Source organism: Onychostruthus taczanowskii, unplaced genomic scaffold (assembly GCF_017590055.1).
Source record: "Onychostruthus taczanowskii isolate IOZ18803 unplaced genomic scaffold, ASM1759005v1 scaffold27, whole genome shotgun sequence".
NCBI classification, from domain to species: Eukaryota; Metazoa; Chordata; class Aves; order Passeriformes; family Passeridae; genus Onychostruthus; species Onychostruthus taczanowskii.
In genome coordinates, this window is record NW_024500017.1 from 8,219,795 (window position 1) to 8,237,519 (window position 17,725).

Consider the following 17,725-nt stretch of genomic DNA (forward strand, 5'->3'; position numbering starts at 1 on the left):
TTATCTGAGAGACTCTTTATAACTAAATAGTAGTATTTCGGGGTTTAAAATGTTATGCAAATTTCAAGTAAAGACTGGAGAAAGAGCAGGTGAGAACACCTGATATATATTGAAAGCAATTCTACATAAAGCCATCGTGTCAATATGTGTCTGGATTTAATAGTTCATTCATTTAAAGCTTAGGGATTTTGTATCCCGAGAAATAGAAATGAAAAAGAAATTTAGTGCAGGTTTCTGCTCTTCATTAAGGATATTTCACAGCATTTTCACAATGAGGGAAATTACATACTCATTGGTTTTGAAGGGTTTTCAGTAGCTAATTAAGAAAGTGAGTTAGACTATCTATTTTCATTGCCCAGATATGATGAAAGCAGAATTACCTGCTGTGTCCTTACAACAAAATCAAGCTAAAAACAAAGACAGTGTCTTTGAAGTGTTCATTAACAAAGTATAGTACTGGTTGTCAACATTTTTGATATCAAATGAAAGTATTAAATCAAAATCTCAAACAGGTGGTAGCAAGCTATGATATTGTTGAAATAAAATGGATTTATAAAAACTGAGAGACTCATGTTTGTTTTTTATTCATAATTGCAATGTTTTGAAAACAAAATCAGAGGACATTTTTGGCAGCCATATTTGGCTGCTTGATATAAATACATTTCTTAAGAACATGCCACTAACTACAGTTCATTAGAAAATATTTAAATTCATTATTTTATCAATAACTGCTACACAGAGGCTGGTTTTACAACACATTTGTCTGTGCTGCGTCCTGCAGCTTGTTTCTATGATATTTTAATCTTTTGATGATAAAGTCTTTCAGGTTCTCATCAACTCCTTTAACTATGTCAAGCTCTGAAATGTTTTAGATTTTCACAAAAATTTCCATTTTTCAATGAAAATTGGGAAATAAGTAGGCACAGATGTTCCCTCAGTTTCACAGGGTGCTGGGATTTCCAAATGGGGTCACACAGACAATGCCATACAGGTAAGTGCATAAACATCATTAGCAATGACTGCTGGAGTAATTCTCCTTTGTAGCCACACTGCTACTCATTTTCATAATAGAGTAATTAGAATTAGGAAATTCATTGCAATTGAAAATGCTAATATATACTTTTAACTATACCAGGTGCTAAAAAATAAACGGATAACAATAGAAAATCAGATCCTTGATGATGTGAAAATACACCTGAAAGTCCTCACTTTCTGAAACAGTTCAGAAAATTTTGTCTACAAGTCTTGTGCAGAGTAAATGGAGATGGGGGAGGCAGAATGAAAAAAGATGTAGGAGCTTCATTGTATGTAGACTTTTGGAAACAGACACTTCAAAACTGGAGTCATGGTGCCCTGGATCAGGCAGGCTCCACAAAGCCTTTTGCATTGTCCAGGTCTGTACTGCATTCTCCTCCTTCCTGTACAGTCACTGAATGGATTGCAATTGGTGTAAAAGCTGAACTTGCACCTGAAGATATTTTCAGTGGAAAATGAGCCTATGGAGCTAATTCAGATTTACAGAGACCATAGGCCCAGACATTTCTGAACAACACAAGGGCTTTGACTGTCAAACTGGAAAACTTCACAGCAAAAATGAAATAGTTTGAGGAATTCTTGAACCCTGAAAATCTACAAAGGGAGACACTGCTGGAAGCTAATGGCATCTGGAAAACACATGACATCCAAATTTCAGGTTAGAGTAACATGAACAACAACAAAAATGTTTATTCGTCCCTAGTGGGATTTTGGTGATTTCACCTCCTATTTTCATCACTCGTTATGCAATGGTTGCAAGTGAATAAATTAAGCTGCTTCCACTGGAAAAAAAAAAAAAAAAGATCATATACACTAAATGTATCTGGAAATACAGAAAAATCTCTTGTTTTTCACCAGTAGCAGAAGCTGACACAGTAGAAAGTTTATATTTGTATTCCAGAAAATCTACATATACTCATTAGAGGATCCTTAAAAACCTCTGACAATGAGATCCTTCCTTGTCACCATCATTGTTTCCTTGTACACCTCCACATTTCTAATGGCACCTCTTGCCTTTCTCCAAAACACAGATTATAAAATGTTTGTCTCACAATTGGGTGACTTTCTATGACTGGCTCTTTTAGGCATTACACAATACTGCATAATGAGAGCAGTAGCATTTATCATTGTTAAAATGACAGAAGATTAGAGATTATGAATCCAAGAGATATTGAGAAATTGGAAGGGTCATTTTGGGAGAGCAGAAACTTAATTTCTTGGTTTTAACAATACACAATAATGAATAGAAGTATATCTGAATCATTTATATAACTTCCATGATTACATAAAATTGGAGCCTCGTTTTGTAATTGTTTATGGACAACCACACCACTCCTTGTTGCAGTTTAAAACTTATATTGTTTTGTTCTTACTTTAATTTTACTGGTCTTCTGATTTAAATAAAGAAAAAAATGGACCTTACAGGATCTTTTTGGTGAGCTGTCACACTTCATGTCACATACCATACATACAACATGTCAATAAATATTAATTTTCTATTACTTTCAGTTGAAGAAGCAGAAGATGTGTGGTGATGAAAGAAGCCTCAAGAGATTTAAATTAAGTCATCCACTACTATAAAAAGTAGCAATACCACCACTGAAAGTAACAAAAACCTTGCCCTTGCTGTAAGTACCCTTTAGTTTAAACAGTTTATGGCAAGTGAAAGGAAAATAAAATGAAGTGGAATAAATTTGGAATCCCTGGAATTATTGTCTGCAAGAATTACACAAATAATAATTCCTCTATTTTCCTTGCAAATTTTAGTTCATCAACAATATTTCTAGAAATTTTTAGAAGCCATATCACAGCTATCATTCTGCACACTTTTTTACCACCTTTTTCCCCCTTCATAGGAAATTAAAGTAATGGAATTAATTTAGTAAACTTTAATCCTTACTTTTTAAAATTTGATTAACAGGAAATAAGTTTTTTTTACATTAATCTGAACTATAGATACCATTTATCATGCAATATTTTTCCTCAAGATAGAAAAATGCTAGCAGTCACTGAATTAATGCCTGTGTATTCATTAAGTGAGCATGAACAAGCTGCTAAAAAAGTGGTCACCTAAAATGTGACCTTGTCAGTCTTTTTAAAGTAGATAGGTTTAAAAATTGCTTAAATGAGATGCTACCCCAGAAATAAATAGAAAAACTAGAATGGTGAGGGAAACAGTCTCACCATTCCTCAAGATGTTCCAGTATTGGAATATTTTTTTAATGTTGCTGCTCCAAATACAAATGAAAAGCTGAAATGTTTATTAAATATTTCCATATGTAGTGGTGCACATAATAACAAAATTACAAAGTTCCAAGCAAATTAATCAGAAATATTTAAAAATGTTTTGGTTTTATATACTAAAATCATATTTCAAAATTTGAGCTAGTTTATTATGAATTAAGTTTAAGAGATCTTTCATTTGCTGTCCTTTTGTCTGTATTATTCTCCTGTGGGGATTTTCCTTGGCCCAAGCACAGTTCCCCTTATGCATTTCCAGTCATATGATGCCTGTGACACTCTTCTTTGTTTGGTTATAGGTGAATCTCAGCTGCAGTGAGGTAACTGAGATTACTTCAGTTACCTGAAGTTCTGCCCTCAGGGAATAACACAGCCCTGAAACCTTGCAAAACACAGGGCCAAGATAAAATTCGCAGCTGAACTGTGAACCTGACTTAATAAAAACAAATATTTCTGATCCAACCACTACTTCCGCCCTTTCCAAAAAGTTAAAAAAAAAAAAAAATCTGACTGCCCAAATGGAAACTATCTGTTTTCATTTTCCTGTTAGATAATACAAGTTCAGCAAAATTTGATTTCCCAAATATTTTTCTTTGTACTACCTTCATTTTACATGAGAGGATAAAATAATTCTAATGGGAAAACCTCAGAATATTATGGAACAAGGAAACATTTTGTTAGTGATATAAAGTTTTTTACAATGAACTCTAGAAAACTATGGTCAAAGTAAAGCTTACAAAATCATGGTTTCTGAAAAATAAGGCAAGAAGGAAAAGGAAAAAACCCAAATACCCCAAAATCCTCAAAAGACATGAAAATATGAACCTGCAGTTAAAAAAAACAAAACCAGAGCATCCTAGATGATATCCCTCAAAGTCTTTTCAGTCACCAATGGCTGCAGAGATGTTCTGGCAGAGATACCTGGCATTACTCAACACAGCCATATGTACTGAGTCAGTAAAGTCCAAAGTAAGACGTCTTCCTAGAACTCTGCATGACTTTCAGGGGGAAAATGAAATAAATTTAAGAAGCCATATACATATTTATACAGCAAGGCAAAATGAAAGGCTAAATTCGTCTTAGAATGATACAGCAATGTAACATATGTGATATGGCTGCTGCTCCCTTGGTGCAAAATAATAAGCAGCAAACTTCTTTTTATTCAGTACTTATTTTGGATCACAAGAGATGATTACCTAAGATTAACCATATCTGTTCAGATCAAAAGTACACCTAACCCAGTGTGCTATTGCACACAGTGGCTGCAGGTTTATTTTTCAAGAGTTTAAGAACAGAGAAACAGAACAGTGATACTTTGCTGCATCTGCAAAAAAACATTTTTGAGTCTGAAGGGATACTTTACTATTTTCTCTACCTAGATAGACTTCAGTTCCATGAACTTGTTTAGTTTTGAAAGACTCACAGAAGCAGTCAGATTGGAAGAGACCACAGAGTGTCACCTGGTCCAGCCTCTCTGCTCAGGAAGAGCCATTCCAGAGCACATGGCACAGGATGGCATCCAGATGGTTCTGGAGTATCTTTCACTTGAGTAATGCATATTTTAATATCTACAGCACTCTGAAACGTGACGCTTAACCCCTCTTGTGTAAAGTAGCATTTTTAAACACCTGCCAGGTGCTGTTTCATTTGATGGCCTCTTCTGTGGGAAAGGATGATGAGCAGCCATTCTTTTCATCCTGTTTCCTAGGGGAAATCTTTCAGATGCCACATCAACTCAATACACACCAGCACAGCAGCAGCATAAAACTCACCTAACCTGCACAAATCAGGCAGTATCACACTGGAGCCAGCAAGGCTGCAAAAGCCTGGTCTTGTCCAACTATCAATAGCAGTTAATACAAAACCAGGAATGTTTTTCCTGGGACCATACCTGTCGCTGGTTTTCTGTCTCTAGTCTCAGCCTGGCCTCCACACATCTCCTGGTCTCCAGGAAGGCTTGGCGTTGTGCTCTGTCTGATAGGTAGCTAATGAAGATTCCTGCAGTGTTCATACACATAAATAACACTGCCTGAGCTGCAATCTGCAATGAACAACAAACAGGATTTGATTAGACAGGAGAAGCAAAAATATCTGTTTAAAGAAATGAAAGAGATGAAGACAGCTTTGTAGGCTGCAAAAATAGCAGTTAGGAAAGTTTGCATAAAAGAATGTCTTGGATCTTAAGTAGAGACATCAACTTTGTAAGTTGTCTCTGCCTTGAGGATGAGATATGCAATATTTGGGGGCATTAAACTCTGGTTGAACCACAAATTATGTTTCCAAAAATTGACTCACAGAGCTCTAGCCAGGAATGATTACATATGTAATTAACAATTTGTTTTTGCACTGCCTCTTCTGCAAGAGAAACTTTGTGATTTGCTCCATGGCTTTAGTTTGGGAAGCAAGCCATATTAAGGAAAACAAAGAATATCAGTTAGCTATCAATTAATATCAGTGATAATAGTTATCAGTGATAATAGTTATTTAATTATTAATATCAGAGACAATAGTTATTATAGCAACCAAATAAAATACATTCATTTTCAGCTGATGCCAAAGCACAGATTTACACAATCTGAATTCTGAACCATTCAACAGGGGAAGCTGAAAGGATAAGCAAATTCTTGCACAGCCAGTGCCTGTGTACACAGACATTTTCTTTGCTGAAGTCTACGCAAGAGCTGAACTGCTTTTCCTTGTAGAAGCTGTGTCACAGCTTCTTCCTTTTCCATATGAACTCAGGAAAGCCAAATGGGAGTGGATCCTTGGGCAGTGTAAATTTCAGTGGATTATTTATCTGTCATTGACCTTTCTTTGTGCTCTGCATGTTTTTAAGGCAGGGCACATCAACACCATTGAAGCGAGGATTGATTGGGAAAGTAAGAAAGAAACTGGTAACATTTGACTGCACTAGAGACAGGAAAAATTTCTGCAGCCTCAGTACCTTTATCCAATATCTTGTCCTTGTTATTAGTTGAGATTTCAAAGGCTTTGATAGCTATGGGTGATACCTACAGGATCATAACAACATCAGAACAACCACAGCAAGGGAGACCAAGTGTTCATCATTCAGGATATTTTTTCTGGTGGTGGAAAACAGAGAGTGCTCAGGCAGGAGTAGAAGGATAAAACAGTAGATAATGTATATAAAAGTACAGCAAGCATTCAGTGATGTTTTGTCAAAACAGTCTTGAACACTCCAGCAATCTGTGATGGCAGAACATTTTGGGACAGACATTGTATTTTTTTTACTATCCTCTAATAATCAGTTTTCCAAAAATCCAAGTGTTGTTTGTCCTATTAGAGGACTCCCTGATCTCATTGTGATGCTTTGACTCAGATCTGAAGGTCCCACTTCCCACAGTCATGTGGGTTTGAAAGTGAGATCTGATATCAGACCAAAAGCATCTGGCAGAAACTTCGGCTTTATATATTCCCATATTTCTGAATCTGGAATATTGTTCTGGTATGGTACAGGGAATTAATTTGCAATTTATGTCCATGATTAAATAATAATGCATATCCTGGCTCCAGATGAAGTTTTGTTTAACCTTTTCCAGAAGTAGATGTCTACACAAGGCTTGTGAGAAGTAGCGCATGATTAGTATGATCCTTGCATTTCCCTGTCTTCCAGGATCCTCTAAGCTGGAGGTGGTATACTCAGTGCACCTGCACAAGTTTTCCTGATCCCTTTATCAAGTTAATAGTCCATTTGGCTCCTATGTCACTCAATAATAAAGATTTTTAACAATTTAATTAGGTCCTTTATGATAGAAATGCTTCTTTTTGTTTCCTTTAATTCAATTTTATCATTTCTTTGAGTGCTGCATCATGTTTATAAACAGTGAGTAACCATTTCCTATTAATTAGCTCATCACTGTTCCTGATTTTACTGACTTAAAACATAACCCCTTACTTTTACTTTTTAAAAGGGAGGAATTTGAGGCTCTTTAGTCACTCTGCATGTATCACTGTTCTCTCTTTTCACTTTCTGCTTTTTTCCTGTTGTCTACCATACCCTATTTTACTGGAGACATGCTGCCCTAGACCAGCTTCCCCCAGACACTCTCTGCCTTTGCTCCAAGATAAATTAGAGAAGGCAGTAATTTTTCTATGAAATAACTCCTTTCTGGTGCAAGCTACTAAGAGGTGTATGATGAACTGACATGAGATTAAGACTCTCAATCAGAACTAGTTCAGAACTGAATTGTTCAGCAGGACAACTGAAATCACCTGTGGGAAGTTGGAGGAGTCAACTTTTCAAACCTTTTTGACTGACTTTTAACTTTGACCTGGACTGTATTTTCACACATACTAGGAAGGTTAGAGTAGAGGGTGAAAAAAAAAAATTCCTCCAGAACATCTGAAAAATGCATTTCAACAGTGAAAGCAGTGACAAGGTGGCCTCCTTTGCTTGCAAAGTCATTTGCAATTTCCTCATGAGCCCAGTTCAGTCACCCATCTCTGCTAATGCTCAGGACTTGTTCCACTCACTTCAGCAGATCTCCTTAGAGCAAATGCACTGGAATTTGACTTTCAATTAAATTTCATGGGTACATAATTTGATTTGGACAAAGGGAATAATGGAAAACATGTTACAGGTAAAACAACAGCTTATGCAGGGGCAGAATCAGCTTTCCTGACACATGGTAGCCTGATTGAAACCATTCCAAAGAGTGAAGCATTATGACTTGCAAGGCATACTAATCTGGGGCTCTTGTTAATAAAAGAACAAAAAAGACATGTAAGACTTGAGTCTTTCATTGCTGCTCCTTTTTTTCTAGAGCTTACTGGGGCCAATTTCAGAAGTCTTGGAGGATTTTCTACAACCATCAAGGCTGCAATCCAGGACAGACTCTATTTTCAAAGATGTACAATGTTTCATATCTTTTTGACTGACCTGAAAATAATCATTGCTCACACAGTAGGGAAGCAGAGGCATAATGTGGAAAAAAAATACTTTCACAACATTTATGTCAATTTGTACTTTGCACAGCACTTAAATAACGAACAGTAGTAGCACAGCAAGTGATCTTAAAAAGCCATGAGTGATATATTTTGATTTTAAATGGGGCTTTGAGGAGGACTGCTTCTTGAATATTTAAAAAAATGCAATGAAGGTACCCTTTACCACACTGCTTGGGAATATCTCTGCAACAGGATCATCACTGTCCCTGCTGAACCTGCAGTTACACCTAATCACATAATAGGATGAACAGAGCTAAAGGAAGTTACTTGACAAGATCACTGAGGCAGAAGAATCACAGAATCACAGAGTCATCAAGGTTGGAGGAGATCTTCAAGAGAAGCCATTCCAAGCACCAAACTCAGCAGCACCATAATCACCGTTAAATAACATCCAAGGTTCCACATCTAGATGCCTCTTGATTAATTCCAGACTCTACTGCCTCCCTGGTCAACTTATTCCAGCTCTCTCAAAGAGAATTTTGTTTCTAATACCTAATCCTGGCACAATCTAATTTAAGACCATTTCTTTTTGTCTTTTCACTTGAGACATGGCAGAAAAGACTGACACCCACCTCACCAAAACCTCCTCTAATGTAGTTGTAGAAATCAGTGAGGTCCCCCTGAGTGTCCTCTTCTGCAAATGAAACAAGCCCTGCTCTCTCAGCCACTCCTCACAGGACACATTTTCCAGACCCTTCACCAGTTTCATTGCCCTCCTTTGGACATGCTCCAGCACCTCAATGTCCCTTTGGAAGTGAGGTGCTCAAGAAGAAGCAGCCATTAAAATTCTTACTACAAAACTCTGCTCTTCATTTCTCATAGGACATGATTAAGAACTTAGTCCACATAAAAATCACTTGTCAAATAAATGGTCACTTATGAAGTGTCGCCCATAAAGGCACCTCAAAACCTTTTGCAAAATCATTATGAAAACTAGCAAAAACCAAAAGATATCAAAGGAGAGGGTGCAAGTCAGACAAGTAAGCTTAGTTTAAATTTGACAGAACACATTAATTGAATAACATCACTTTTATCTGCTACTCATATAAAAAAGGCTTTTCCAAGACAGCTGAAACCAAGGAAACATTTTGAGTTGATTTGGGAAACACCAGGTTTCAAAGAAACAACTAAAAGGCACCAGACGTGGCTCATCAGGAAGAAGTGATAATCAAAGCAGGTACAATATAGTAATGCAAGAGAACAGGAAAATGAAAATTCATTGAAAAGATGGCAAAGTAACTCCCGTGTCTGTTGTGAAGTGGTAGGCAATCAGCTACAGACAGTTTTCAAGGCAGAGTTGAATCTAGGTCAGGAAGCAGGAAGTTCAGAAGGGCCCAGGTGAGATACCGGGCTAAGCACAGCAACAATTCTTAGGCATTTCTGCTATTAAGACCACCTAATTGAGTTGGCCTTCCTTAGGAGTTTACACAGAATCCTGTGAGCTTATGAATAACTGGAAGCAAGTTAAAGAAGGTTTGGCAAATGTCAGAAGTTTCAAGACTTCAAAAATCATAACTGAACTGTGTTTTAGTTTTACCATGATTTCTCTTTTTGAAATATGGAGTTGCCCATCAGGGAATTTAGGGCCATAAGACCAGCCATTAACAGATGTTTATGTAGTGTATAGTGATTGACTGAGTTTAGCACTTCCAAAAAACACATAACCTGAGGAAAAGTGAATATTTATGAACATTCAACAAACCAAATGGATTGGAAATATGTTGATTATAGATGGTCCTAAAAGATTGTAGCTGGTGCATGCAATCTCCATCAAGAAGTTGAGACAACAACAGCATATATCTACATGGAAAGAACAGTGGAGGCAGAGGAGAGAAAGCTGAAATTACTCTGAAATCCAGGAGGACAGTGAACTTGTGTGTTGCTACCTCAAGTGCAGAAATACACTCTAGATTGTTTAGCAGAAATAAACCTACTATTAACCTCTTCAGCAGACAATTTTTTTTTCTGCTGCATAGAAACAGAGCAGTGCCAACACTGATGTCACCCAAACACATAAGAGAAGTAAAGAAATGGTTTTCAATGTAATCTCCAGCTAGACATCCTCAGGGCTTTAGAAACAGATTAGAGTATTTCTTGACTGTTTCAGAAAAACAGGGAAAGTAAACTTAGAGAGTGTTTTCAGCATGTGCCACATAAAGAACTGGTTGCTATGGTAATTATTATTGGATAATTAAGTTTGGAGAAGCATTTTGATTCTTCATTAGTTGTTTAACTAAAAATAGAAGTTCACCACAAGGTTGTTTTTTAGTAATTAAAATGTCTCAGAAAATGCTCTCTCCTTTCTTGATCACTGTGTTTCTTGGGTTATTTGAGGGAAAATAAATGCTTTTATAAGAACTTATCACCAGGAATGGACTGAGAGTTGCACAAGAAGACCAAAATGCTCTACTTTCTCTAAAATAGGAACATCTGGCAGCTCAGACTCTATAGCTCTCTCACTGCTGAGCTGCAGCAAGCCTTTCTCTCCCACTGAGAGTATGATTTTATGAATCAAAGCTCTTGGCAGAGAAACTAGTAAGTACCTGTTTCTCTGTACTGCCTTATGCTCACCTTGATCCCTCAGTACAGCTTCCCCTTTGCCGTGCCAGATCAATTATTTGTGGGACCATACTGTGAACTATATCAGGGAACTTAGCCAACTTAAAAAACAAACATTTGGTGTTGGCCGTATCTAGAGCAATCGTCTGATTAAGTTCACAGCACAGCCTCCACAGAAAGAGGAAGCATGTGAACATTCATAGCTGGCACTGCTGCCAACTCATTAAATGGAAATCATTGCTGCCTTATTGTTAAATCACCTTGTAAAGAGTGTTTTTATTCCTAAGGTTCACTCATTCTGACTTCTCCTGGGTCTAACTGCTAAATTCCCCTAGCTGTGTTAAGAGCCAGTTTTGTTTGTTTTAGTTTGTGGCTGCCTTTTCACTAACGTTTATTGGAAACCAATCTGACACACAAAGGTGCCCAAACTGATTCCTCGACTTTCTGGAAAACTCAGCTGTCCCTGATCCTCTCTATTTTCCAATGCATAAGTACAACAGATGTTTAACTCCTACTCACAGCTGGAGTGAGTGCTACTCTTATCTATCTACATACATGTACTTTACTGAAAGACAGAAATATACCACACCCCTGGGAAGACAGGGATGGAGAATAGCGTAATGTTTATTTATGGTAAAGTTAGACAAGCACAGACTATGATGGTTAAGAACAGCTTTACCCCACCCACAATTGATTTGCTACATGGGAAAGAAGCCATTTGTACCAGTGTCACCATCTAATTTCATGTTTAGAACTGAATTTTGTGGTTCAGCTGTGCACAGCTCCCATGGGAACATTGGCTGATTCCTCAAAAATTCCAGTCTTATTTATACCTCTAGGAGAGCTGAGACCTTTTAAGATGCCTTATCTTGTTGCTAGCAGAGCTGTCATTAGAGGACTTCACAGAGCGCTTAGGAAGAGACTGGCCTTTAAGGTGCAAAATATGTGCAGCCTCCAAGCAGGTTGGCCCTATCAAATCATAAAGGGTACTGCAAGAAATTATTATATTACCTTCAATGAAAACAACTGGTTTCAGACAATGTTTTCCCCACCCTGTTGCAGAATATTCTAACATGAATTTTTGTCCTGTTAGTGATATAGAAAACAAAAACTGTTTTCCCTTTGAACAATGACAAGTTTGCATATAATCAATTGTTCCAGTTCAAGATAGTATTTGAAAACATGTATCTTTAGTATTCAGGAGTGTGATTTGTTATTAGAAAAAATAGCTGTATCCTTTTTTGTTCTTCCTCCCATTGAATTCATTAGAAATGTAGAAAATTGATTGCCTGATTAAGTTGCTTATGAATAGCTAAAGCCACACAAATTTTGTAAGTCAGCTACCAACTATGGCAAAACTTTTGCAACATGGTGTGGTACAAGAGATCTTCCAAGAAAATAATATCAATCATAAAATACAATAATTGTATCTTAAATCATTTCAGACACATAAGGACTGACAAAACTGAGGGATGCAGAGGCAGTCAAGAAAATACATAACCCTGCTAGTGCCATCGAGCAGCCCCAAAGTTTCAACCTATCTCCTCCTAGTCCCCTTGAGTTTGTCTAAAATTTAGGGTTCAGGAATAATTTTAATAATAAAACAAATCTATTCTGGGACTTTGGATCCTTTTTTGGTACTTTTCTTTTTATAGATGTTAAAGTGACTAGACATGACTGGGACAATGTCAGTGGCAGGGTCATAGCCCATGCATACAGGGGAATGAATAAAGATGGGAAAATTACTTTCACTTTTTAGAAACTCTTTTTTATGGCTGTAAGGTATTTACTGAACTCTCTGACACTTAGCTAGGAACTGATCCTGAACTATGCAATGAAATCTGGTGGTCACATCTCCAGTTCACTGAGCAGCACAGCACCCTTTTGTCATCATTTTGTAATCAGAATGCTATCACCTCTAGATATCTAAAATGTTCCCATTTAGGAAAAAAAGTCTTCTCTTTTTGACATGTTAGTTAGGTACCTTTTTCCTCTGCTTTGAGACAGCTGTATTGCAGGGCAATGACAAAGAGAAATCTAAAGACAAATCTTCCAGACATAATTATTTCATTGCCAAAAAGCATCTCCTTGTTTGGTGTCTTTATAAGTTATAAAGGACTCAGACAGGAATCTCTTCTTCAAATATATGTGACCCTGAAACCACAGCACATGTACTACAGAAATATTTTAAATTACCTGTGCTGTCTAACCAGGAGTAGATCTTGCAAAAACACACACACAAAAAAACCCAGCAAAAAAACAAGGCACAGCACAACATCCTGTGCTGTAGAGAACACTGGAAGCAGCCTGTGGCAGTCAGTGAAAATTAGGAAACAAAGAGATAGTATTTCCCAGGTCATTGCTCAGAGGGGAGTGCAAAGCAGCTGTTTCTCTTCCTGCACTTCCATATTTCAGACTCATGAAGCTCTGTCTGACTCTGAAATTTTCCCTATACTTTTCTATTGCCAGTGACAATAAATTGGGTGGAGCTGTTGATCCCCTGAAGGCAGAGAGACCCTTCAGATCGACCTGGACATATTAAACACCTGGGCAATCATCAACTGTATGAAGTTTAACAAAAACAAGTACTGGATTCTGCACCTGGGACAGGGCTGTGGAAAGGGATCTGGGGGTCGTGGTTGATGGAAAGTTGAACATGAATCAGAGGTGCCCTGGCAGCCAGGAGGGTCAAGAGTGTCCTGAGGGGCATCAGGCAGAGCATTGTCAGCTGGCAAGGGAGGGGATTGTCCCGCTCTGCTCTGCACTGGGGCAACCTCACCTCAAGACCTGTGTTTTGGGCACCAGAGATCTTAGAATGATATAAAGCTATTAAAAAATGTTCAAAGGGAAGTTATGAAGATGGTGAAGGACCTGGAGAGGATGACATATGAGGAACAGCTGAAATTACTTGATGATAGATGTCATCACAGTCTGCAGTTTCCTCATGAGGGGAGGTGGAGTGTCGGGCACTGGTCTCCTCACTCTCCTGACCAGTGACAACACTCAAGGGAATGGCCTGAAGTTGTGTCAAGGGAGGTTCAGGTTGGATATTAGGAAAAGGTTCTTCACCTAGAAGGTGTTTGGGCCCTGGAACAGGCTCTCCAGAGAAGTGGTCAGAGCCTCAAGCCTGACAGAGCTGAATGAGGATTTGGACAATGTTCTCAGGCACATGGTGATTGCTGGAGTTGTCGGGTGCAGGGCAAGGAGTTGAACTTCAATGGTCCTTGAGGATCCTTTTCAACTCAGGATATTCTATGATTCTATGCAGCTGTCCACCCTTAAAAACTGCATATTTACTGTTCAAAACAAATATCAAAGTAATTATGTTCAAAAGGAGCACATTCCATTTAAAACTGCTTGAGAAATAAATTACTCCAACTGAAATTTACAACATCTAAACAAAGATTTACAAGAAATTAATCTGAAATGGGGAAATACATCCATGACTTCCTGGATATTGAGAATTAAAAATAATGCCTCTGGGGTTTTTTTGAAGCAACCCTTACAAAATATTAAATTTTCTCCTTGCATTACATTAATAGATATCTGAGTTTTAAATAACTGTCTCCCAGTAATGTACCAGCGTTTGAGGACCAAGCACTAAACATCATCTCACTGACAAAAAATTCCAGATGACACTTTCTCTGGGAAAGTCTGAGAGTATCACTGTGTTTAGAATAAGCCTGGACAATCTAAAAGTAGGATGTGAAAGTCAGTTCTGGAAATTTTCTTCAAATTGTTACAATAGTTTTACCTAAGTCAATGTCAGATACCCAAAGCAGAAGAAATCCTAGTAGATCCCCTATTAGATTATGCAACTAATGAAGAGTAATGGTAGAAAAAGAAAAAAAAAAAAACCCCATGTATCAAAGTTGCTTTACAGCATTGGAAAGAGTTTCATTACATTTTAAGGAGAAGCAAATTATGTAGTGTGAGTTTCTGCTAAGTATTTTTGGGGTGTTGTTCTGCACAGCTCTTTTTGTTGCTCTGGATAATGGCTCTTATCCAAAGTAAGATGTGAAAAGAGGGTGACCAATAATTATATTTTTAGGGCTGACAGCTGTTCCTCTTTTCTGGCAGACATCATTGCCCTTTCCATCTGATGAATTGTATTCATGTCCCATAAATTACCTGCAGGACATACTCCATGGCTCTTCCCACTGGAACTGGCAATTGTCATAATTTGTGTGCAGGTGACCCTGCCTTGGTGCATTCCACAGAGCTCTAACAACAAGAGAAGCTTTTCATTATTCTTCCTAGTATGTTAGGCCAGGTTGCATGTATTTTCCTCTGAATTACCAAGCTATGTCCATAGAACAAAGGAAGATGCAAGATTCTGCAAACTATTTTTCCCTTTTGATATTACAATGGAAAAAAAAATAGAGTGATAGCAAAATGTAATGATCTGAAATTACTCTTGAACTCTTTATCAAGAAATAGACAACCTTACGAAATCCACTCTAGTCTGTGTCAGAGTGAGACTAATACCTATTAAAAAGAGAATTGGTTTAACAGAAATAATACTGAGAACACTGCTAATGAAAAATACATGAGGGATATCACAGTGTTGAGTGTACTTTTCCAAAACCTGCTTGTATTCTGATGGGAAGCTCTAATAATTACCTGTGTGTGTTAATCAGTGATACCTGCTGGCAAACAAGCTATCCCTTACAGCTGTTCTTTTTTTAAACTATTCACCCAAAAAAAAAAAAAAGAAAAAAAAAAGCCAAAACAGTGATGGAAACAAATGCTCTTATTTTTTACAGCAGGCCAATCTCAAGGCTACGTTTTTTCTCCACAGTTTGACCTGTAAGTGGCTGCCATTCTGCACGGGTGTCACTGGTGAAGGAGTTTGCCCATTGAATTTACAGCTGATTGATGTGTGAGACAGCAAAAATCAACTTAGAGTCTCCAGATCAGGTTTTAGCTTTGATAGACCAGAAATAACATGGAAAATATCTTCTCCCTTCAAATTTCTCATCATGGCTGCTCTGCTTCCACTTAAAATTATTTTTTGAAAAGTGACCTGAAAGCTCCAATAAAAGAAATTGATATTCCTGTCTTCATTTTTTCCCTCAGTATCTCCTTTTGTTGCTGACAGTGAAGATCTGAAAACCAGGAAAAGACAGAACTCAACAATTCCATTTTTAGAGTCCTTTCCTAGCAAAACCTTAAAAAACCCAAAAAAAACCCCAAAAAAACCAACCAAAAAAAACCCCCAAAAAACAAAAAACAAAACAAACAAACAAACAAAAAAACCCACAACACCAAAAAAAAAAAACAAAACCCAAGCCAAACACCTATTTTCTTAGCTGTCCCTGTTGAGCTGTAAACATGAGATATGCACTTCAGAGAAATCTTGGGCATACTAAAAGAAGTAGTTGTAGTCTTCAGTGTACACAGAATTTCAGGCATCCTTAGCCACACTGAGAACCAGTGCTGAGACCTTGGGAGACTTCAGTCAATGGAGAGCCCATGAAGATTTGGATGAACTTGCAAGGAAAGTTTTAGGATGGCTGGGAATTTATAGTAGGGCCCAGGAGACTGTCCTCCCGGGCTGAAATGAACATGTCTTAGGCACAGCAGATGACATGAGTCACTCAAGGTTAAACAGGGATTTTATTGATATCTAATGTTATTTGATATTTCCTTTAAAGTCTGCTTTATCTCAAGTTTTTTAAGCTATCATTTAGGAATATCCTGGACAGAAAATAGGGAAAGGACATAGGAGCAAATGGAAATGTACCAGACAAAAGCCATGAGAGGTTACAACATTCCAGACCTGCTGGATTAAAACTTTATCTCAGAGAGTTAGGCGAGGACAAACATTTTCCTTTGTGAAACCTGTGGGTGTTGTTCTGCTATTAGTCATGGTGAACGCTTCAGTGTGGTGAGCTAGAAGAAGTCAAACTGACATCAAAAGTACAGAGAGTGCTGTGGGAAAGAGTTTATTCAGTCCTTGGCTGACAGAATATACCAGAGACAAATAATGAAGGATTAGGCTTCTCCTGACACTTTGCTAGCAGAGGAGACATATAGTGCAGGATTCATTTTGCACTGACAGTTGTGTGATTTAGGACTAATTCCTTTGAAGGCAGTGGCTTATTCTGGTTTAAAACAAGGATGGGATTAACTTCAAACCCTGATATTTACCGCGAGCCAAATTCTCCTTGCCTGACAATACAAGCCATGCCTTTGTTCTCCCTGCTTGTATAAGCACAAGAAACAGAAACTGGACTGTTCATGGAATATTAAATAAATGACCAAAGCAAAACAACCTGTCTCTGATGTTGAATAGCGAATCCTGCTGATACAAGGAATGCTGCTGGAGACTGTTAAAACTTGATGGACATAAACTAACAAGAGAAGCCCCTCAGATTATTTACATAAGAATGGCTGGGTACAGGATTTGATACAATGAACAGCCATGAATGATGTGGATATTTTTGCAGTTCGGGTTGTGTAAAGGAACCCACTCAGGAGCAAGGTCAGTCTTTACCTATTCACACAGAAGCTGATTGTCTTCAAAAGGAAATTTTCTGGAGAAAAACAGTGTTTGGTCTTAGTGAGAATTTAGTTCACAGATTTAATATTTAAGTCAATATCACTGTAGTCAGGATACGTAAATATTGTGCTTCTAGGAGCACTCAAGCAGACCAGTGCTTGAAAAGAAACTGAGTGTGGTTTTTGGACATGCTGGCATATGAATATCAAGGCTGATGACACTGTGTTTTGTGGCACAAAAACCATCCTATCATTTCAGCCAGGAATTAGCTGATAAAGTTGATTTCTTGCTGGAATTTCAGGCAGGGGAGAGAACATTACTTCTGAGCTTTAAAAAAGAAAACCAAAGACAATTAGTTTTATAAACTGGTCTTCCAATTAGTTAATATTTTTTGAAAGACAGGCAGTTCTAGTAGTT

At 37.6% G+C, this 17,725-nt stretch overlaps 1 protein-coding gene across 1 annotated transcript in view; it reads right to left on the minus strand.

Annotated features, from left to right (window-relative positions):
* Positions 1-17,725, minus strand: part of ADCY8 (adenylate cyclase 8) — a 116,772-nt gene that overhangs the window by 81,209 nt on the left and 17,838 nt on the right. Inside the window, 1 exon segment of the mRNA XM_041407573.1 lies at positions 5,168-5,317. Coding sequence (XP_041263507.1) covers positions 5,168-5,317 — 150 coding nt within the window.